Here is a 24,661-nt window from a genome sequence, read left to right on the forward strand (position 1 = left end):
GGAGAGGGAGGGAAGTGCACACAAAATAGCGCTAATAATATTTATTAATTTATATAGTGCTGTTAATTCCACAGCGCTTTACATACAAAGACAACACTGTCCCCATTGGGACTCAATCTAGGTTCCCTATCAATATGTCTTTGGAGTGTGGGAGGAAAACTGAGACCCCGGAGGAAACCCACGGGTACACTGCAAGAACATTCAAACTCCTTGCAGATGGGGTCCTTGGTGGGATTTGAACCTAGGACCCCAGCGCTGCAAGACTGCAGTGCTAACCACTGAGCCACCGTGCCGCTAACTGAATGGGTTGTGTGCAGACACATCACCTATAAAGTGCAGAAAATCGCTGCTGTAGGAAATTGTTTTCCAGATATAAAATGGCAAAAATAAAATGCAAAGTGTCACGTTTATGCGACTTCACTGTGGGAACGAAAAGCCTTAAGATTCCAAAATCTATACCAACGCGTTTCTGTGCCGGACCAGGGACTTTTTCAAGGTATCAAACCCAAGTGTCCGATGCAGACAAACTATTTGGATCCTCAAGGCTCTTCCTTCCTGGAGCGCAGCCCACCTAAACCTGACCGTTTCCATTTTTGTCAGTGTTTTACAAGTGGACAAATTACAGGGGTCCTTATGCCAAGTCAAAGCAGACAGATGAGTCTAAAATCAAAAACTCCCATATACAACGGGTTTGGTTGACAATCAAATGTGTATGGAGGCACCGGGCAAGATGGCAGTCGGACATGTCAGATTTTGGACTGCCGACAGGAGCTGTGGCCTAATTGAACGCTTCTGTGTATTGGAGATCACTCGAGATAAACGAGCTACTGGCAATACTGTGATTGGCTGGCGGCATAAGAGAATCAGGCCTTTATTAGGCATATATTGCAATGCTCTGTGCCCAGAAATAGTGTAGGGCGAGTTTCTGCTAGAGAGGGGATAGAGTTTTAGGGCGAGTGCACATGACCAGGATTTGGAAGCCACGTATTTCCGCTGTGTCGTACAGTAAAAGCACAGTGGATGGAATTTATAGAAATCCCATGCCCACTGTGCTTTTTTTTTTTTTTTAGACACTCAAAACGTGGCACAGCATCCTAATCCACAGCATGTCAATTTATTCTTGTGGAGACACCAGTGTGCTCAGCGGGAAAACAGCAAAAACCCGCTGCACCCAGAATCCTGATTGTGGACACGGACGCAGTGCTCTCCCATGGACAACACAGGCGTCTCCACAAAAGGAATGATGACGTTTCTAAAACACAGTATCTCCTGATCGTGTGCACAATTAGAGTGATTATTACCAAAATAAACAAAATTATTGTATTTGTAATACCACCGCTCTTTGCTGCATTTAGTGTAGGGCAAGCTGCTGGAGAAGGGATAGTGTATTAGAGGCATCTAGGCAGGGATAATAGCCTTACAGTCCTTGCTGCTGCAACAAAACCAAAAGCACTTTTCTGTCCCACATATATTCTACTCTAGGCCTCATTAATGAAACTCTTTTCTGTACACCTAATTTAAAATGTGCAAGGCATGCAGTAATTGTAGTGCATGCATAGGCTGTGGGCCAAGGCAAACTGTGCCTGCTGCGGGAGCACAACATATACACTCATCTAGACCTATCTTCCTGCCCCACTTTGCAGGACGCAGGACACCACTGTTGAAGGCAGAACAGAGCAAACAGGTGGTAGGCCGATGGCAGATAATACTTCCAGTATGTTTCCCAGCACCACCCTGTTTTCCACACTGTGCAGTCTCACTAGCCAAGAGTTTGGACCACATAATCGTCATCCTGATCCTCCTTCCTCCCACCATGGTGAGACGTAGGAGACAAGTGATCCCACACTTGGAAATGTAAGAGCTCCTCTGAGTATCCATTTATTGATTCTGGCCTTTGTCCTGCACATTTCCAGAGGGACATGAGGAGATACTCTGACGTGATGCCCAAATATTTGAGCAGCCACTGCCAGAAGAAGATGGTGGTGGGAAATGGCAATTCGTATCTACAGGTGGATGATGATACACAGTTGCCAACAAGTCATATTGGCAAGTCAACAACGTCGTGAGGACAACAGTACGGAAGTGGAAGATGAGGTGGTGGACGATGAAGTCACTGACCCAACCCTGCAAATGCAGAGAGGACAGCAGTGCAGAGGAAGAGATGTGCAGCATCACAACAGGCAGGAAAAGGCAGTGGGGGGGCTAAACTGAGAAGACTGACAACTGTTTCCCAGAGTACCCACATGTTGCAAGATCCCAGGAAAAAAAATCAGGTGTTCCCCAGTCTGGTTCTTTCTTCAAGCAAGTGTGGATGATTTAAAAAAAAAAAAAAAAACAACAAAAAAAAACAACAAAACTGTCATTTGCGACCTGTACGTGACCAAGATCAGCAGGAGCCTGATCACTACCAGCCTGACCACTGAGGCACATGTCAAAGCACCTGACTAGGTGGGCCAAACGCATGAGTCCACAATCCATGTCTACAGGTGACCCCACTGCCTCTTCTCCTGTGCTATATGCTTGCCAATACCGTGTTCAGGGGGCAGGCACAGATGCCTCCGCACTGCACCTGTTGTATATTTGCAAGCACCATCAGCAACCGTGCCTGATTTTTTGTTCCAGCGCAGCGTTCAACTGACCCTACCCCAGGGCTTGGAACGCAAAGGAAATACGCAGCCAACTATCCAGAGGTCCAAACACTAAACACTTAATGAATAGGCTTTACCACTGTAGGAGTCCCACTCTAAAATTTACTCAGAGTCCCTCCTCTACATGTCTTCCATGGTGTATTGCAATCCATCCTTTAAATACGGTGAAATATGCTGTGAGATGGCCAAGTTATTAAAACTATGTTCACATGTTGCATTTTTGCTGCGTTTTTTCATGATTTTTATGCAAATTAAGTGCATTTTTACAGTACCAGGAAAAGCTAGGATATTTCATAAATTTAATGCACACTTTTTCCCCCCTGAAAAATGGAAAACTGCTGTGTTTTTGATAAAAGCAGCGTGTCAATTCAGCGTTTTTTCAACATTTAAAGCAGTGAGGAACAAAAAAATGCTACGTGTGAACACAGCCTAAGGGTTGGAGGAGGCTGCTGTGTTCACTTTCTTTTTTTAATTTGCTTTATATAGCATTTTTAGTGCTCAATCATTACTAGTACTTATACAAAAAAATAAAAAAATATAGGTTTAAGGCACTGTCTGAATATATCGTATATTGATCTGTCAATGTTAAACTGCACAGAGCATGGATGGAAAGGTTTGTCACTTATTAACAAAGACAAAAAAAAAGTCCAGCAGAGTCCTTCCTCTATAAAGTACAGCCAGTTCCCTCCGCTAGTGGCAACAGTGACAGAAAGACGTTCATAGCTCCTCGTAGAGCCAGGACCACGGGCCATTCCCATGGTTCATTTGTCCCAACCACAGGGAGGGGAGGGGGGAGGAAAAAAAATAAAAAAAAGTGAACACACAGTTCCTGCAGTGTATGCCAAATACCTCCGACCACTGCCAATTTGGCTGCAAACGTGTTCATTAGAATAGTAAACACATACAAGGGATTAAAGCGACAAAACAGGAATTAAACATCAAGCCAAATACACAAACAGAGAGGAGGCGACTGCGGCCAAGGAGCTGACAATGGCAGAGCCACGGTTCATGCCACATAAATAAAAGGCAGGAGCCGACCAGGAGAAAAGCTGCACATTTAATGAGGTTCACAAGAGCTTTACTTTAAATCATCCACATCGATGGCAGAGGCTCCCGCAAAACGGGCAAGAAAAGCATGGAGGCACAGTCATTAGGCCCGATATAGGCAAAAAAAAAAAACAAAAACACAGCTATAAAATATATCCATCTCCTACATAACAGCAACACAAAGCTCAACTCAAAATCATTACTAAGTGGTTACAAGTCATGTGGGCTAAAAAGGTTCCAGGAGCTGGCGCAACGCTGCCAGGCAGATACCAGAGAGGACAGCGCAACGCTGCCAGGCAGAGACCAGAGAGGCCAGCGCAGCGCCGCCAGGCAGAGACCAGAGAGGTCGGTGCAGCGGCCCCAGGCAGAGAGTAGAGAGGACAGCGCAGCGCCACCAGGCAGAGACCAGAGAGGACAGCGCAGCGCCACCAGGCAGAGACCACAGAGGACAGCGCAGCGCCACCAGGCAGAGACCAGAGAGGCCAGCGCAGCGCCGCCAGGCAGAGACCAGAGAGGCCAGCGCAGCGCCGCCAGGCAGAGACCAGAGAGGCCAGCGCAGCGCAGCGCCACCAGGCAGAGACCAGAGAGGACAGCGCAGCGCCCACAGGCAGAGACCAGAGAGGCCAGCGCAGCGCCGCCAAGCAGAGACCAGGGAGGTCGGCGCAGAGCCGCCAGGCAGAGACCAGAGAGGCCGGCGCAGAGCCGCCAGGCAGAGACCAGAGAGGCCGGCGCAGAGCCGCCAGGCAGAGACCAGAGAGGCCAGACCAGAGAGGCCGGCGCAGAGCCGCCAGGCAGAGAGTAGAGAGGACAGTGCAGCGCCACCAGGCAGAGACCAGAGAGGACAGCGCAGCGCCACCAGGCAGAGACCAGAGAGGACAGCGCAGCGCCACCAGGCAGAGACCAGAGAGGACAGCGCAGCGCCACCAGGCAGAGACCAGAGAGGACAGCGCAGCGCCACCAGGCAGAGGCCAGAGAGGCCGGTGCAGGTGCAGCGCCACCAGGCAGAGACCAGAGAGGGCGGCGCAGCGCCACCAGGCAGAGACCAGAGGCCGGCGCAGCGCCACCAGGCAGAGACCAGAGAGGACAGCGCATCGCCACCAGGCAGAGACCAGAGAGGGCGGCGCAGCGCCACCAGGCAGAGACCAGATAGGACAGTGCAGCGCCACCAGGCAGCGACCAGAGAGGACAGCGCAGAGCCGCCAGGCAGAGACCAGAGAGGCCGGCGCAGAGCCGCCAGGCAGAGACCAGAGAGGCCGGCGCAGAGCCGCCAGGCAGAGACCGGCGCAGTGTGCCGTTAATTTGTGAACAGAACAAACAGAAGAGTAATAAAACTGAAGCCATACCTAGCTCATCCCAGAGCTGCCTGTACTTGTCAGTCATCGCCGTGCCTTGTTGTCTCCAGAGTGAAAGACGGGGATCAGCCATGAACTGCTCCGTTATTAAGGTCAACATACGAGCTCCATTGGAGTCCCTCATTTTTAACATCTCCCGTACCTGCCAACAATGGGGGGGGGGGGGGGGAGGGAGAGGAGAAATCATTAAAAAAAAGTGCCATTAACCTTACAGAGTAAAATACTAAATATCCGATCAATGTGTAACAAAGCATTTAGAAAGGTGTGGGGTTTACATGAAGCGATATCTGTTCATTTAGAAGTAGAGACAAAATAAGCATTATTCACAGGATATAACAAAGGGACAGACACTGCTCAGCCCATCACGTACATTACTGTGGCATATTGGTGGTGGGCTAACGAGTATTGGGCAATAGAGTATATATTAAACTATACAAAAAGTAAGAGTTACTAAAATATAGTAATAAATCATAAATTGTATACAAATACGCCATGTGTAGCACAGAGGAGAAGAAATGAAGCCCACTAGCCCAACCTGTACAGGGAACACTATTCATCTATGTATACAGCTGCAGACATACATTTGGCCTGAAGGGGGCGACCTTGCAAGGTACTTCATCGCTCTGCAGTGACTCAGAAATGACCGTCAGATGGAAATGGTCGGGTTTCAGAAATATGTTTTCCCTTTAAGTACACATACCATGCAAGTTATGCACCAATGCAAAATTTAAATAGGGAAAACAAAAAAAAAAAAAAAAAGTTGCAAATAGTCCGTATGGGCAAGTATTCCATGTTATGGATATAACCAGCAGAGCTCGTAACTGGGAGAAAGCGGCACGGCTGGAATATGGAACGTATAGATATGAAGGATATGGAATCTATCACATTCCTGTAATCCGGCATTAACAGGAACTGGATTAGGAGATCACGAAATAAATGGGAACGTCACAATCCCATTCACGCAATGCAAAAAAAAAAAAAAATAAATAAATAAATAAATAAATATGCACAAAAAAAATATGAGAGCATGGTGTGAATGTCTAATCTCAGGCCGCTCGGTCATTTGCACATTTTTCTTCATATATTACCCCGTCCCATGTTTTGTGATGGAGCAGGGAGGGACGCACCCCCGAATCAGCCTCAAAACCTGCCCGTAGCACAAAACACACAGAATCGATTTCAGATTCGTGGCAAAATCCACGGTAGAAATTTTCAGGTGTTTAAGAGTCCTGTGTTATACTAAAGTGTCCCAGATACAATGACTAAAGGCGGCATCATATCGTATGATATATCGTACCGGGTGTCGTCGGGGTCACGGAACTCATGACGCACATCCGGCATCGTTAGAGATATCGTAGCATGTGACACGTCCGAACGACTGTGAACGAGCAAAAATACTCACCTTATCGTTGCTCGTTGACACGTCGTTCATTTCCATAATGTCGTTCCTCCTTCTGCGTGCCGGTTGTTCGTCGTTCCTGTGGCAGCACACATCGCTATGTGTGACACCCCGGGAACGATGAACTGCAGCTTACCTGCGTCCCGCCGGCAATGCGGAAGGAAGGAGGTGGACGGGATGTTACGTCCTGCTCATCTCCGCCCCTCTGCTTCTATTGGGCGGCCGCTGTGTGACGTCGCTGTGACGCCAAACGTCCATCCCCCTTCAGGAAAAGGATGTTCGCCGCCCACAGCGACGTCATTAGGGAGGTAAGTACGTGTGACGGAGGTTTAACGACTGTGCGCCACGGGAAACCAATTGCCCGTGACGCACAAACGACGGGGGCGGGTGCGATCGCAAATGTGATTGCACGATATCTTGGCGCGTATAACGCCGCCTTAATACATGGCGGGGAAAGTCTACCAGAGATCATAGTATCAATAGAATGCAGAAATCCAAATATCCCAGAAAGACCCCCGTGAGGGGGCAGCGTCTGCCGGTATTTAATAGTCACATTGAGCTGCGGACATCCAGATTACAGCACACATTGGAGATTAAGGGAGCTAAACATGGGCCCAAACATCAGCATGTCACCCACGAGCCGACGCGTTTCATACACCCCCTACAATCACCCACGTCCATCCCCCGGTAGTCCCTGTCGCAGCGTATAACGGAGCCGTACCTTGGCAAAAAGCAAGTTGAGCTGCTTTCCCGATCCGTGGTAACCACCCTGGGAGAGGAATAGCTTGACCTGTTCCTGGACCTGCTCTTCATCCAGATGCCAGCAATTCTCGTCATCTATGCTGGCGCCGGCTGTCGGGTCTGGAGCACCTGTTCACATGGAAAGACAGCTGTATATTAATGCATAGGACATGGCAGAGAGGCGCTGGTCTGCTCTGCGCAAGGAGATCACGCAGATTAGAAAGACGCCATGAATTAGGGTTAACAGCAACCACTTTCTACATTCTGAGCATACCGTCATCTCTACTGAAGGGGTCCGGGCCCTGGAGGATTAGGAGAAACTACTACACATAGCATTGGTTACCAACACCAGCGGCTACACTGTGCCTTTACCAGAAGAACAAGACTGTATACAAGTATAGATCCATACAGTAACGTATACAAAAATACACAAGATAACATTGTACAGCGCACAGCAATAGGTTAGTGTTATGAGCAAATAAAGACTCATTTACAGTCACCCTGTGCTGACAAAGTCCAGGCGCTCGGTGCATCATGGCGGGGACAAGCATTCAAGTGCACCTTCACACCTGCTTGTTTTCCCTGTCCATCTCCATCTTCCCCATTAAAGGGACTCTGTCAGCATAGAAAGCACATCTGCCTCTGCCTTTCTCTGGCTCGGACTGCTTGCCCCCGCCATGATGCACTGATCGCCTGGACTTTATCAGCATAGAAAGCACATCTACCTCTGCCACAGGGGAGGGAGGACAGAGATAGAGGGGAAAATACGTAGGTGAGAAGGAAGGTGCACTTGAAGATTTGTCCCCGTCATGATGCACCGATCGCCTGGACTTTGCCAGGACAGGGTGACTGAGCAAATAGTCATTTAGTCACCCTGTCCTGAAAAAGTCCAGGCGATCGGTGCATCATGGAAGGGACAAACATTCCTTCTCACCTACTTATTTTCCCCTCTATCTCTGTTCCCTCCCCTCTATAAAGCCAGAGCTGTCAGAGCCAGAGCAAGGCAGATGTGCTTTCTATGCTGACAGTCCCTTTAATGGGGAAGATGGAGATGGACAGGGAAAACAAGCAGGTGGTAAGGTGCACTTGAATGTTTGACCCCGCCATGATGCACTGAGAACTTGTACTTTGTCAGCACAGGATGACTAATTTAAAGTCCAGGCGCTCGGTGCATCATGGGGCGGAACAAACATTCAAGTGCACCTTTCTACCTGCTTGTTTTCCCCTCAATCTCCACCCTCTTCCCCCCTTGAGAGACCGCTCTAGCTTCATAGAAGGAAGGAGATGGAAAACCAGGTGGATGTAAATGTTTGGTCCTGCCACGATGCGCCAAACACTTTGACTGTTCAAACCAAGTCTTTCTTTATGGACAATCCCTTTAAGCCGGCCACACTCACATGTCGGTTGGAAAAATGCTTTGGTCGAGCGTTCAGCCAACACTCCCATTCACAGTACTGTTCATTTACCAGTGCACTACAGTGTCCTCTAGGAGAAAGTCGGCCGTCAGCTTCTCACCAAGGAGAACAAAATAATTGCCAGTCCAAAAATCGGAGATACCTGACCAACACCTCCCCAAAACATTGGTCAGCCGATGCCCTATACACATTAGGCCATCAGCCGATCCCTTGATATTGATTGATTCGGCCAACATCAGCCTAAAGGTGGTGTCACACATAGTGACGACGACAACGACGTCGCTGCTACGTTACCATTTTCTGTGACATAGCAGGGACGTCCCGTCGCTGTCGCGGTGTGTGACATCCAGCAACGACCTGGCCCCTGATGTGAGGTCGCCGGTCGTTGCTGAATGTCCTGCTTCATTTTTTTGGACGTTACTCTTCCACTGTGAAACACACATCGCTCTGTGTGACTGTGAGAGAGCGATGAACTGAAGCGAGCAGGGAGCAGGAGCCGGCGTCTGGCAGCCTGCGGTAAGCTGTAACCATGGTAAACATCGGGTAACCAAGAAGCCCTTTCCTTGGTTACCCGATATTTACCTTAGTTACTAGCGTCCGCCGCGCTCACACTGCCAGTGCCGGCTCCTGCTCTGTGCACATGTAGCTGCAGTACACATTGGGTAATTAACCCGATGTGTACTCTGGCTAGGAGTGCAGAGAACAGGGAGCCGACACTGGCAGTGTGAGAGCGGCGGACGCTAGTAACTAAGGTAAATATCGGGTAACCAAGGAAAGGATTCTTTGTTACCTGATGTTTACCTTAGTTGCGCTTCCACGCGTCGCTGGGGGTTGGTCACTGGTCGCTGGTGAGATCTGCCTGTTTGACAGCTCACCAGCGACCATGTAACAACGCAGCAGCGATCCTGATCAGGTCGGATCGCTGGTTGTGATTGCTTCTGCGTCGCTATGTGTGACACCACCTTAATGGTTTATAGGGGGCGTTACATTCCCTGTCACAAATGGAGCTCACAATCACAAGGCCTACATGTCCCACAGAAAAAGTAACCATTGTGTTTCACTGGTTTCAAAAGTGTACAGTATCCGTTACGAGTTGTCCAAATGGTGGTTTGGTTTCCCCCAGCACAGCAAGATATATGGCTGCGAATATGGATCCTGTCAGCCAGATTTTCCAGATTCTGCCCCGCTTCACAGTGTGAATACACAGCACGCTGTCCGGCCTTAGGAGTATCCTGCTACATACACAAAATGTGTAATGGGTGCATGAGCCCTCAGCCCCGGTGATTTTGGGAGCCCAGTTCTCAGTATAGGTGTGAATGGAGCAGTAGTGACCCCCGCTACATTACTCTCTACAGTATGGACGGAGATCACCATGATGTGGAGTGAATAAAGTGACCACACACGAGCACCACAACTGCATTCACAACGGAGCCTTTAAGACCCCCATAATTGGCACCGCAGGAGCGCTAGTGGTCACATCTACCACCTATAATGTGAGTACCATTAAAGATGTCCTCCCACTAAATGCATTTACCCTTTAAATAATGACAACTCTAATTATTCCCAAGTTAGAGAACAAAAACCACGAACTCTGAAACGTCCGACACCCGGTCCCATCACCCCAGAGACTATATACTGATAAGTTCTATATCTACCCAGCCGATCCTGCCGTTTCCAAACCAAAAAGGCTACCGGTTTGTACACAAATGAATCTCCATGGTAACAGACCACTAATTCGCAGTCAGAGATACCAAATGTTGGTTAGTAAAAATTGAGACAGGTACAAAGCAAACAGCAGAATAAAAATATGGTTACCATGGAGACACGTGGGTCTGCACAGGAACTGCAGGCACAGAACGAGAAAAACTAAAAAAAGTGAAATAGAAAGTGGATTTATTTCTGATGCATTAAGCATGTTTTACGCTACCAAGATGAATCAAATCTGGAAGGTGTGGGTATGATGCTCTACAGACCCTCGCAGGGCTGTGCAAACAAGGAGCCTCCAGACGCACTATTCCTGATGCTCTCAGCTATTCATCTTCTATAAAGGGTTCAAATGACGCGGACTCCTTCCAGACTCCTCTTCAAAAGGTTGTAGATAACACACAGGAGGGAAGATCAGCTCTCTGCTGGATGGAGCAGCTGCTGTCAGCGTATGCTTCTAATATCGGCCTGCACAGATTCTTAAATGTTTCATAACTGGGGATCTGATCTATGCTTACAGCGCAGGCGGCTGCGAGAAATCATTTGTTTTCCGGACAAGATTTGCCATTCAATTATAAAGAATGTGCAACACGCTCGCACTGATTGTCCCACAGACGCCCAGCGCCCACACACACGCCCAGCGCGCGCGCACACACACACACACGCCCAGCGCGCGCGCGCGCGCACACACACACACACACACACACACACACACACACACACACACACACACACACACACACACACACACACACACACACACACACACACACACACACACACACACACACACACACGCCCAGCGCCCACACACACACGCCCAGCGCCCACACACACACGCCCAGCGCCCACACACACACACGCCCAGCGCCCACACACACACGCCCAGCGCCCACACACACACGCCCAGCGCCCACACACACACGCCCAGCGCCCACACACACACACGCCCAGCGCCCACACACACACGCCCAGCGCCCACACACACGCCCAGCGCCCACACATTCATCGTACAATTTATCCCGCTGCTGCCAGGTATAAGAGCGGCTTTGCATGTTGCGACACTGCACGTATGATGTCGATGGGGTCAAATCGAAAGTGACGCACATCCGGCGTCGCAGTCGATATTGCAACGTGTAAAACCTTTTTGATACGATGAACGAGCGCAAAATCGTCGTTATCGTATCATCGCTGCAGCCTCCGACATTTCCATAATGCCGGTGCAGCGACAGGTGCGATGTTGTTCCTCGCTCCTGCGGCAGCACACATCGCTGTGTGTGAAGCCGCAGGAGCGAGGAACTTCACCTTACCTGCCGCCGGCTGCAATGAGAAGGACGGAGGTGGGCGGGATGTTTACATCCTGCTCATCTCCGCCCCTCCACTTCAATTGGCCGCCTGCCGTGTGACGTCGCTGTGACGCCGCACGACCCGCCCCCTTAGGAAGGAGGCGGGTCGCCGGTCAGAGGGACGTCGCACGGCAGGTATGCGAGTGTGAAACTGCCGTAGCGATAATTGCTACGGCAGCTTTCACTAGATATTGCACGTGCGACGGGGGCGGGACTATCGCTGCAGCATCGGTAACACATTGTTACCGATGTCGCAGCGTGCAAAGCCCGCCTAAAACTACAACGTATCGGGTCAAATTGAGCCGAGGTGTTACAGAGGCCCAAAAATAATCATTATGGAACCCACAAAAATTTTCCCGAAGATCTCCGGATGCTCAATGCATAAACACTCCATCCTATCCTGAGATCACTGACTGATCGCTGGGGGTCCGACTGCTGGGACCCTCCACAATCCAGAGAATCGAGCAGAGGTCTTAGGCTGCTTTCACACCTCCGGTTTTTGCAGTGCGGCTCAATCCGGCTCAAAAACTTATACAACGGATGCAGCGAAAAAACGGATCCGTTGCATACGTTTTTCCATGCGGCCCGTCCGGTTTTTGACGGATGCGGCTTGATACTGAGCATGCGCAGTGCAAAAAAACGCATCCGGCAGCCATAGGCTTGCATTGTAAATCACACCGCATCGTGCCGGCGTGATGCGGTTTTTTCGCCACACAAAAAAAAAAAACGTGCCAGGCAACATTCCATCCGGCTGCCGCATGGGCTAACAATATGCCGCATCCGGCAAAAACTGGACGCAACACAAGGCCATGCGGCACAATACGGCACTAATGCAAGTCTATGGGGAAAAAAACACAACCGGCGGCAAAAAAAAAACGGTTGCGTTTTTTTCTGCAAAGCGCCGCATTGTGCCGCTCAGCAAAAACCGGATGTGTGAAAACAGCCTTATAGGAGGTCCAAAAATAATCGTTACGGAACCCACAAAAATTAGCCCTGAAGGTTTCCGGATGCCCAATTTCCTATCACTTACTGACCACTGGGTGTCCGACTGCTGGGACCCTCCACAATCCAGAGAATAGAGTTCTGCAGATCACCAACGTGAAGCAATAAGACCCCCAGCGATCAGTAAATTACCCCCCAGCCGACACACAGTAATGTAAAAGGATTGGTTCACAAAATATTGTTACATGAGAACCCTTGCAGCTCTCGCATCATGGGCATACTAAATACTGTATTTTTCCGATTAGAAGACGCATTTTTTCCTCTCAAAAATGTGGGTGGAAAATGAGGGGTGCATGTTAAAATACGAATGTAGCTTACTGGGGGGGGGGGGTAGAAGAGAGGTCACAGGAGGCAGGGGGAATGCAGTGCTGCGGGCGCTGCTCTGCATGGCGGGTGGTGAGGCAGGCTTCAAATAATCGCTCCCAGAGTCAGCGCATGAACAGATTGAGCGCTTGGCTCAAATCATTCATCTGCGCACGCGCTGCATCCGGCCCAGTGATGTCCCAGCAGCGAACTTAAGGAAAATGGCGCCCCAAGGTGGCGCGTGCGCAGATGAGATCCCGGCTTGTCATTGAGCCGATAACTCAATCCGCATACGTGCCGACTCTGACTGCCATTTCTTTGAAAACAGAATGGCTTTGTCTCACCACCCGCAGCGAGCACCAGCACAGAGCAGCCGTCCGCAGTGAGTATCTGTGCTCCCCTGTCCTCCGCCCGTAGCATCGCCATACTCCAGCACCGGCCTGACCTCTTGTGATCCCGCCCCACCACCACTGCTGCCCCTCCTACCCAGGAAGACACAACCAGGTTATAAAAAGGAGCCCAACTTTTTTTTACCTCTAAATATGGGGCGAGTCTTATAATCCGGCGCATCTTATGAAACGAATAATACGGTATTTTTATTCTTCATAACATAGCCTCTTGCGTTGTGCCGTTCCTCAGTTATTCCTCCTGGACGGTAATGAATATATAACTGGAGGTTAGCCATTGGCGTGTGCCTACAGCCGATATGAGCAGCACAGATCAGACTGCTATGATATAATGCGGTTAATTTGTGAGGATTAAGTACCTTAAGAGGTATTTCATGAGAGGAGACCGGCCTTTATGGGGTCTTCACTCTCCATAGACTATGCAACAAACCATTTACACTGTACGATCCAGCACGAGCGATCCTAGGAGCCCTGGTTTCACAACAATCATGCAGAATAAACCAGCTGTCGTTCGTGATGGGTGGACAAAACGCTGGTTTTTGGTTGAAATAATCTTTTTGCTCACTCTGCAGTGTACAGTCCTCGCGTTGCCTAGAACAATGGCGGTCTAAGTGCACCGATCTATTACTGCTTAGTGCATGTCGGAGGTGCCGCCGGTCTGTGTAAACTGGCTAAAACTACCGACAAATGTTTACTGATTAGTAGTCTAAGGTCGCAAAACTAAGCATTGTAAACACTTTAGACGCCGTTCATAATTGATTTTTCTCATGCAGTTTTTCCATTGACAAAACATGAACCCACTATAGTCTATGGAGCTGTTCACACATCTTTGCAGAAAGATTGTCTGGGAAAGAAAATCTGGCAGTACACGAATGCACTCCATCCTGAATCATGAGTCCAGCAGGCTATGCTCTCATCAAAAAAAAAAAAAAAGTTTGCAGTGTGCTCACTGTCAGGATTCCTCGGTAATGCAGCACGATCAATTTGCATTCATGCAGCTATGTGCCAACTTGACGTGTGCGGCTTCTATTGAGAGGAGCAGGATGAGTTTAGTTGGCACAGAATGTATGCAAAATGCTAACATTTGGTAATGCGATCGCTCACTTGCACCATACACACTGTCAAGATTCAGGAGTGCCTGCCGGCAGAGTTTATGCTCACACCTGGACAACTCCTCTAGCGACATGCAGTTAAAAAAAATTGTTTACATGTTAAAACTGTATGCAGAGTTTTGGAGTTTTTTTGTACTGAAGGAAAAAGTTTTCCTTTGATTGTCAATTTAAAAAAAAAAACCCACACGAGACAAAAGCGGCACCAGGAAAGAACTTTCCCATGCACTGAAAAAGGTCTTTAGGGTATCAAAGCAAGGAAAAGTGGTCTTAAGGGTATGTTCACATGACTTGGAGGCAGATCCATGCTAAAAACAGCCTAGAAAAGCTCAGAAAAGGCTCGAAAGGGAACATCTACTTGGAGAAGAAAAAAAAGAAAAAAAAAAATTGCTGCTCATATGTTCAGGCTTCTAAAGACAAAAAGGAGCTAAAAGAAGTGAGAATTCTTCAGGGGTTCCCTCCTTGGAAGATTCCCCAAACTGACGATACAAGACAACGAGAAGGCAAAAAACACAGCTGGGCACTGACACCTGGAAGAAGAACAGTCACTTGCTTCAGGTTATAGCCATAATAAAAAGGCAAAAAAATATCCTATGTTTCATTTTATAAGACTCAACGGATTATAAGACACACCCCAAATTCAGAGCAAAAAAAAGGGTCCATCTTGTAATCGGGTGGTGTCTTACCGGAGGAGGCAGTAGCGGTGGTGGAGGAATCAAAGGAGGCAGGGGCGGTGGGTGTCCCAGAAACTAAGCTGTTCCGGAGGCCGAGTCCGCGGCGGAGGCTCGGACTGGCGTGCTGGGGCAGCTTCTGCGGCAGTGGCTGTGCGTGGTGGGTGCTTCAAAGAAATGGCGCCCGGAGTCAGCGCAGATTGAGCTCTAGGCTCAATGGCAAGTAGAGATCTCATCTGCGCGAGCGCCACCTCCGGGCGCCATTTTCATGACGTCCGCTGGAGGGAGATCTATGGGCCAGAGGTGGCGCCTGCGCAGATGACAACTTGAGCAGAGAGCTCCATCTGCGCAAGCGCTGACTCCGGGCGGCATTATTTGAAGTCACCGTTAGACTGCTTTCACACATCCGGCTTGAGCTCTGCGGCTCAATCCGGCTGTGCAAGCTATGCAACGGATGCGGTGAACACACCGCATCCTTTGCATAAGTTTTTACTTTGCGGCCAGTCCGGTTTTTGCCGCTTGCGGCATGCTACTGAGCATGCACAGTGGCAAAAACCGCATGCGGCGGCCGGATGCGGTTATTGCCACATCGCGCCGAATCCGGCCGCCATAGGCATGCATTGAAAAATGTGCCGCATCGGCCGAATGCGGCGCGATGTGGTTTTTTTTTTGCCGCACGAAAAAACGTGCCAGGCAACGATCCATCCAGCCGCCGCATCGGCTAAATCTGCCGCATGCGGCAAAAAACGGATGGAATGCAAGGCCTTGCGGCACAATGCGGCACTAATTAAAGTCTATGCAGAAAAAACGCAACCGGCAGCAAAAAAAACGGTTGCGATTTTCCTCCAAAGTGCCGGATTGTGCCGCATTGCAGAAACCGGAGCTGTGAAAGCAGCCTTAGACTCACAGCGTCAGTCCAGCCGCCGGACACCCTGCGCAGACACTGCACAGCCGCCCATGCAGCAGCCACCGGAGACCTCACACTGCGGCTGCAGACACCGCACAGCCGCCGCAGCCCCTGCACAGCCACCGCAGCATTCTACAAGCCTCTTGCGACCCCTCTCCACCACTCAGGTAAGCTACATTCAGATTATCAGACGCACCCCTCACTTTCCTCCCACATTTTTGGGAGGAAAAGTGAGTCTTATAATCTGAAAAATACGGCAAATTTAAGAAAAAAAAGCCAATTTCTCATTTATTTTGCCATGTAAACAGCTGCCAATTACCAGATGAACTTACAAGACGTTCATTCATTGGGTGCAATTATCTTTTATGCAGCAAGAGGGAAAAAAAACAAACAAAATAAATACGTTCTCGGCAGCACATTGCCGTGTGTGAACACAACTCACACCGCTGTGTAGTATGGCAGCCGGTGAGCCCGGCCTGATCCAGTACAAGTGCTCTGAATGGTAGAGCAAACATTTGCCGATCGGCGGTGGTTTTGTGTTGGGGTTCAGTTGGTGTAGTTGGGCGGTATTATAAAGCTAAATAGAGACTGGCTAATCTGCAGAGACCTGGCAGAGGTCCTCAAGAGCTGGATGTAACAGGACAAAGTGTGTGCAGCCGCTGACCACTACCAACCACAGCAATAATGGTGGGGCAGAGAAATCCACACAGAAAACCACACGAGCAGTGTCAGGATTCGGCAGCAGGCTCCATCTTCCCTATGTGTATGATCGGATGTGTTACCTGTAGACCACCTCTATATTTCTAGCAGATACAATGGCCGCGCAGCACAATAGTCTTGTAGATCTGTAGAATAGTATAATCCGAGTCCGATGTCACAGCCGACGTCAGGGCCGCGCTCCGGTGGAGCACTGGGCTTCACTACGAGGCTGTGCAGCGCTTCACCACACACCTGTGCCTACTGCGCTCCCATCACATACCTGAGCGCTGAGCTCACCGGCCCGCAGCCGCCAGCCTAACAAAGGGCCACTGTTCAGCCAAACAAGCAGCTCCTCTTGTTGTCAGGACATTCTTCCAGACTTATTAGCTCCCCCTCATTCATCATACACAGCCCGGGTGTGGAGAAATAATCCACGAAAACCTGAACGCAACATTCAGGAGCAAAAACTAAGGAGAAACCGTGCACCTGCACAAGGATCAATTAAAAAGGCATCACCCCCCCCTCCCTCCCGCCCCCCATCTTCTAGTGACGGCAGATCACCACGATACACATTCACTATAATTATGGGGGTCCAACCAGGGCAGAACAGAAGCCCCCTTCATTCTCAGGTGCAGCAGAGGCCCAGAGGCATCATCCCCCACCAATAAGTGATGAATGTACTACCGATATGCCAGCAATACACAAGATTGGGGGGGGGGGGATTAGTTTATGGTCCTTTTGATGCAGATTCCTTATGAAATCTGCTACACACGTAAAAACCAGTCATGGTTTGATACCGCAAACTAATGTCATGTATGTAAAGGCGCTTTCCTGCTGATTAAATATGCACTTTTTTTGCAGAAATCAGTTTTACCGCTCTAAAGGAGATACATTGCTGAAATGTTACTGAGCTGCAAGTGCAGTGGGCGGGGCCTGCACCCAGCGCTCTCCCACTCTGACTATTGTCCGCTGCCTGCTTCTATCAGGTCCCTTTGCCTGTTACCTGTCAAACAAAAGGCAGCAAGCAGGTAACAGGCAGACGCCAAAGAGGTGAGTGCAGGCCCCGCCCAGTGCACTTGGAGCTCATTAGCATAACAGTTCAGCAATACGTTTCTGTAGAGCCCTAAAGCGGATCTCTTCAAGAAAAATGAGGATTTAATCAGCTTTAGATACATGACAAGTTTTCATCAAACCGGACTTGTCAACCGTGACCAGGACTTGCCCCTTTTATTCCAACGGTTACCCCGAGCACTTTGGTACACAAAGCCTGCCCCATCCGCAAATACTAAAAATTGTAATAAGAGTCATATTTATCTTCCATAAGTACAATAATTGGTTTTCATCTAAAAACTAGATAGATATAAAAAAAATATTAAAAATTATGTACATTCCTTAAAGGGGATGTGCCTCGCTCTGAGAACCATTGCTCAATCCCTAGGTTTGCCCCTGTAAAATAACGGTTATACTCCCGTCCGGCGCTGTTCAAGCGGTGTTGGCTCTTGTTCTCTTGGGGATCACGTGTCGTAACAATCGCTCTCCCTGCCTTCAGACTTATTCAAGAGTCAGCGCTGCAGCCGGTCGATCACGTCGATGCGTATAAGGCGGAGGAGAGTGAAGCCGGAGCAGATTTAGCAAGGGGGCTCATGTCACATAAAAATGTCATGTGAGCCCCCAGAAGAATTATATATTTATTCATTTATTTAGCGCTATTAATCCCACAGCGCTTTACATACATTGAGAGCGGAGCCCGCTGAAACGGCACCGACGCTGACCATTAGTAGTTATTTTAAACAGGGGAGAACATGGTATTAAGACAGGTTCTCAGTAGTGGACAACCCCTTTAAAAGGCTTATTTGTAAATCATTTTTTACCCTTGTTTACAATTTTTTTTTTTTTTTTTTTTTTACATTTTCAACAGGGCGTTGTTATTTGAGACCAGTCACCAGATCAAAAGTGACCAGTTTCTACTATTTTATTCTTGTTACCCCAAATATTCCACATTAAGTCATGTCCGATTTTCATGCCTTAAAGGGAACCTGTCACCAGATTTGGTGACTATAAGCTATAAACTATAAACTGGGCTCTTATATACAGTATGTTAGAAGGCTGTATATAAAGGCCCAGACCGCTGTGTAGAACGTAAAAATCACTTTATAATACTCACCTAACAGACGCGCTGCGGTGAATTTTGAGTCAGATGGGAGTCTCCATTGTCCAGTGGCGGCGCCGCCTCTTTCGGCCATCTTGGTCGTCCTTCTGTAGCCGTGGTGCATGACGCTTCCTATGTCACACACACTCGCCGGTCCCGCGCAGGCGCATTACAGTACTTTAATATTCCCTGCTCAGGGCACATCAAAGTGTGCCTGCGCAGGACCTCAATGCCGGTGACTGTGGATGATGTATGACGTGTCATACACCCTGGCTACAGAAGAAGGACGACAAAGATGGCCGAAAGACAGCGCTGGCACTGGACAAGGGAGACGCCCAACTGACTCAAATCCACCGCAGCGCAACCATTAGGCAAGTATTATAAAAAGTGTTTTTTACATTCTACACAGCGGCCTGCGCGCTTATATACAGGATTCTAACATGCTGTGTATAAGAGCCCACTGGTGGTGGCCGCAGCTTATAGGCTGAAAAAACGGAGACAGGTTCCCTTTAAATCCCCACTCCAATGTTTGCTCCCCCCACCCCCCTCTCTATATATTTCAGCACTGGAGTGGTGTGTTAAATACAAGTCCCCTGCCCCCGTTCTTACACTCACCCTGTGGTATCTTCATCTATTCGCAGTGCCGCTCCAGTTGGATCTCCGGCAATTTGTGACCTGCCGGCAGCTCCAGTGTTTCATGGAGAGCCAGAGGTCACAACTCCATACAAGTCTATGAGAGACTCGTTCTGGCTCTCATAGACTTGCATTGAGACCTTGTGACGTAGCTTCTAATGTCCAGCCAGTCAGATGTTGTGGGCACAAGATGGCACAGCGGGACTGCAGTAGTGCCAGAAAAGAATTAAAACGCCAGTGGACGAGTATGCGAGTGGGGGCAGGGGACTGAGATTTAAAGCACCACTCCAGTGCTGGGAAAAACAGAAAACAAAACACAAAACGCTGGAGTGTGGTTTCAGATTAGATAATATTAGACAATCAGAAGCAATTGTTAAAAATCAGGTTGTGATAGGACTCTTAAAAATTGTTTGACAATATTTTTTTTCCTTTGCATTGCGGTCCTTCTTTCTATTACAGAGTGACTGGACATTTCAGACGAGTGCAGACATGGCTGCCATTTACATGCTGGGCTGTAAAGCTAATCACAGCACACGCTGCACTTCTCTCCATGCAAACCTTTTGCCCATTTCATCTATGTGCTTGCACTCCACATCACTGCTGCCACCAACCTAAAGAGAAGACCAGGATCCGCTCTATGGCCGTGGTCTGTGCTGTATTTTCCAAATTTCCTCTTTCACCATGTTACCCCTAGGCGCCGCTCACATCAGCGGTATTTTGCCGCAGGACCAGATCCGTTGCAGATGCATTTCGGTTTGGTTAATTTCCAATGGAGTCGCAGCGGGATGCGGTCACGTGGGTCATACACGGCCGCATGTGGTTGCATCTTGCAGCAATTCCATTGGAGGTGAATTGAGCTCGAGCACATCTGCAACAAATCCGGCCCTGCGGCAAAATACCGCTGATGTGAGCGGCGCCACAGTGTTTGTTCCTTCCACTAATCCTTATATCCAAACCCCAGTACCCTCTTAACAAAACTCACCTTCCCTCTTACGTCCTCACCTTACCTCCTCTGCTGACCTTCTCCTGAACCTCAAAGGCCTTGTGCGCACTAGGCGTTTTTAGCGGCGTTTTTTACCGCGTTTTTGTACTGAAAACGCAGTGACATTGCTTCCCCAGCAATGTCTATGGGTTTTCATAAGTGCTGTCCACACACAGCGTTTTTTTGTAGCTGCGTTTTTGTGGTGACCACAAAAATGCAGCATGTCAATTATTTCTGCGTTTTTCACTGCGTTTTTCACCCATTGAGTTCAATGAGATGTTCAACAACGCAATGAAAAACGCATATAGCTGCGTTTCTATGACTAAAAACGCAGCTATAAACGCAAGGGGTGGGCAGTAAAGTGACGTGTACAGGAAGAGGATTCCTTCTGTTGGTAAACACAGAAGCATGAATCCTCCCAGTACCGTCACCGCTGCGTCCACCTCCCGTCCTGTGCATGTCAGCTCCGTGCGGCGTCATGTCTGGGCGGGAGGTGGAGGCAGCGGCGAAAACAAAAATGAACAGTAGAAAAAAAAAAATGTCATATATACTCACCTGTCTGCAGGGTCCCGGTGCCATGCCCGCTCCCATCTCCTCCCGGTACCGCCGCTCTGGCTGTGTGCAGTCTCCCCGGGGCAGGACCTTGCTTGCAGGACCTGGCGGTGGATCACCTGATGCAGTCACCTGACGCATCAGCTGATCGTAGTCTCGCCGGCTTTTTCGCGCCCGGCCGGCTATCAGCTGATCCTGCCGTCAGGGGACTTCATCAGCTGATTACCGGCAGCTCCGGCAGCGATCGGACAGGATCAGATTCCTGTCCAATCGATCGCTCCAGGAGCTGCCAGTTATCAGCACAGCACATAAGTGAGTATTATTTTTTTTTTTCTACTGATGCATCAGCTGATTGTATAATCGGCTTTTATACAATCAGCTGATGTGTGATGGGATTCACATCCATGACCCTGACACATCATCTGATCGCTTTGCCTTCCAGCAAACCGATCAGATGATATTGGATCCGGATTGGACGGCGCTGGACCCTTGACCCAGGATTACTGCGGAGGGGGGGTTCTTTATTTCAATAAAGATGGAGTCACTAATTGTGTTGTGTTTTCATTTCTAATAAAAATATTTTTCTGTGTGTTGTGTTTTTTTTTTTTATCATTACTAGAAATTCATGGTGGCCATGTCTAATATTGGCGTGACACCATGAATTTCGGGCTTAGGGCTAGCTGATAATATACAGATAGCCCTAACTCCATTATTACCTAGCTAGCCACCCGGCATCAGGGCAGCTGGAAGAGTTGGATACAGCGCCAGAAGATGGCGCTTCTATGAAAGCGCCATTTTCTGGGGTGGCTGCGGACTGCAATTCGCAGTGGGGGTGCCCAGAAATCTTGGGCACCCTGCACTGTGGATTCCAATCCCCAGCTGCCTAGTTGTACCCGGCTGGACTCAAAAATTAGGCGAAGCTCACGTCATTTTTTTTTTTTAATTATTTCATGAAATTCATGAAATAATTAAAAAAAAAAAGGGCTTCTCTATATTTTTGGTTCCCAGCCGGGTACAAATAGGCAGCTGGGGGTTGGGGGCAGCCCGTACCTGCCTGCTGTACCCGGGTAGCATACAAAAATATAGCGAAGCCCATGTCATATTTTTTTTTGGGCAAAAAACCGCATACAGTCCTGGAAGGAGGATGCTGAGCCTTGTAGTTCTGCAGCTGCTGTCTGCTCTCCTGCATACACTAGTTCTGTAGCTGTCTGCTCTCCTGCATACAATGAACATTTTGAAGAAGGAAATGACATCAGACCTTTTTTTTTCATCAACAATCTTTAATGGCATTGTGCACTGATTAAAAACGCAGTGAGCAAAAACGCAGCAAAAAACGCACCAAATCGCGGTAAAAACGCATGCGTTTTTAGCCGCGGGTGCGTTTTTTTTAGCCGCGGGTGCGTTTTTTGAGACAAAAACGCACATAAAAACGCAGCGTGAAAAAAACGCCTAGTGCGCACATACCCAAAGTCTCCCAAAACAGGCCGGCCACTCTCCTCTTCTCCTTACCTCTGGTGATCTATCTCCCAGTCCTGGACCCTCACAGACAATACATCCCCTTCATTAAATTTCCCAACCAATTACCACACTCTCGGCAACATAAAACCCATTCCCTTGACGCCCGCTCCATTGCTCTGCCGTTCCATCTGCACTACGCTGCACCCCATTCACGGCCTCTACTCTCGCAATCTATTCCTCCTGGCCTTCACCGAAACTACCTAACCTCAACCTCCCCTCTCCCCATCTGACTATCTACGGACCTGCTCATCCCCGTCCTTCTCACCTGCCCCATATCTAGAACAGCTAGTGCACCCCTGCAGACACCTTGCACATTAGATATTCACACACTAATTATTCCATAGCTTCACTCCATGACACACAGTGCCACCGTCTTTAACACCACGCTTGCATCAGTTATTAACTCGGCCACTCCTCTCGTTCATGGCAGAGTGCGACGAATCAATAGACAGCCCTGGCACAACAGCCTCACTAACAATTTTTGGCAAGTGTTTAGGGTTGCTTCTTGGGGGGGATGCAGCAAAAACAAAAAAAAAACCCACGCACTCTCAAGACGACTTGAACGCTTAAAAAAAACAAAAAAAAAAAACGAAACATGCAATATTGACATTCCAGGTGGCCGTCACCTCTGCTAACCTGGATTACTTAAGCCCTCGTATCGTCTTTATCCCGCAACTAGTTCTTCAACATGTATTCCCTCCTCTGCCCACCACTGCCCCTCCGACCTCCATCTCTGCGGAAGACTTCACCCCACATTTCAAAGATAAGACACTAAACAAGGTAAGTCTTTTCTGCTCAATCACCACAACCCCCCCATATAACAGGCCACTGCCCTTCCAGCGCAACGTCCCTCCCCACCATCACTGGAGAGCTTACTCATCTCTCCAAATCACACCACCACTTGTGCATTTAACCTGGACCCATCCCACCTCCTCCCCAACCTCACCACCACACTTATCTCAACCATAACCCATCCTGCCCCTCTGTGGCATTATTGAAAGCTACAAATCACACCTATCCTAAAAAAGGAACCATCCCTTGACCCGACCTATAATACCAGCTATTACACTACCCACATTGCTGCTCCCGTCAGTCTGCAAACTCCTCGTACAGCATGTCCATGCTGAATTTTACACTCACCTTATCTAACTTGCTCTTCAACAACTGCTGTTGTCATCTTTCTTCCATCTCATCTACCTCCTTTAACTGTCAATATACGACAACACGCTCTCCCCAGTACTTAAAGTCCACTGCTCGGAGTGACCATAGATTCTGCCTTCAAACAGCACATCCAATCTCTCACCACCTCCTGTAAACTCCAATATTTCCAGAATCCGTCCTTTCCTCAACTCTCAATCTATAAAATGCTACTGCTTGCCCTCATGATGTCCCACCTCAGCTACTGCAACATCCTCTGTGGCCTCCCTGTTAATACTCACACCTCCAGTCCACCTTCAACACTGCTGACAACTAAGCCACCTCTGTCTTCACTACTCCTCTGCATTCCCCAGTGTATCCAGTTTAAACTACGAACATGGACCTACAAAGCAGTGCAAAAATCTTTCTCCTCTGTAGATCTCCAACTAACCTCCAGATACACGCTAGACACCATCTCTGGTCCTCGCAAGACCTTCTTCCTTAAGACCTATCCATTACTCATTCTACAACCTTCAGGACTTCTCCTGAATATCTCCCATCCTTTGTAATTATGTGCCCCGATACGTCTTATTATCCGCTACCATTCGGAGGCTTCAAACGGAACTTGAAAACAGATCTCTTCAAGAACACGTACAGCCTGCAATGACCCCACTGCCACCTCATCACCACCGAAGCGGTCACAAAACCCCCCAACCTACCGTCTCCTCTCCATTATCCTGGAGAATGTAAACACGCAACTGTACTAGTCTGAGATACAGAGGGATAGATTATAGTTTCTTTAAAAATAATAATAATGAAGTCATGACTTTTTCCTTGATTCTTTTGTACATGTAAATATGTCCAGTAGGGGGCGCACATTGTTAGCAGCCTCTTATAGGCACAGGGATCTGGCTGCCTTCGAAAAACTAAAACGTGGTGG

The 24,661-nt window shown here is 48.7% G+C and overlaps 1 protein-coding gene across 1 annotated transcript in view; it reads right to left on the reverse strand.

The window, feature by feature from the left end:
- Positions 1 to 24,661, reverse strand: part of ZSWIM6 (zinc finger SWIM-type containing 6) — a 158,170-nt gene that overhangs the window by 63,831 nt on the left and 69,678 nt on the right. The window contains exons 3-4 of the mRNA XM_075326342.1: positions 7,168 to 7,316; positions 5,039 to 5,189 (exon numbers count right to left, since the gene is read on the reverse strand). Of these exons, the coding sequence (XP_075182457.1) occupies positions 5,039 to 5,189; positions 7,168 to 7,316 (300 nt within the window). The remainder of the gene's footprint in view (positions 1 to 5,038; positions 5,190 to 7,167; positions 7,317 to 24,661) is intronic.

Source organism: Anomaloglossus baeobatrachus, chromosome 1, assembly GCF_048569485.1.
Source record: "Anomaloglossus baeobatrachus isolate aAnoBae1 chromosome 1, aAnoBae1.hap1, whole genome shotgun sequence".
NCBI lineage: Eukaryota > Metazoa > Chordata > Amphibia > Anura > Aromobatidae > Anomaloglossus > Anomaloglossus baeobatrachus.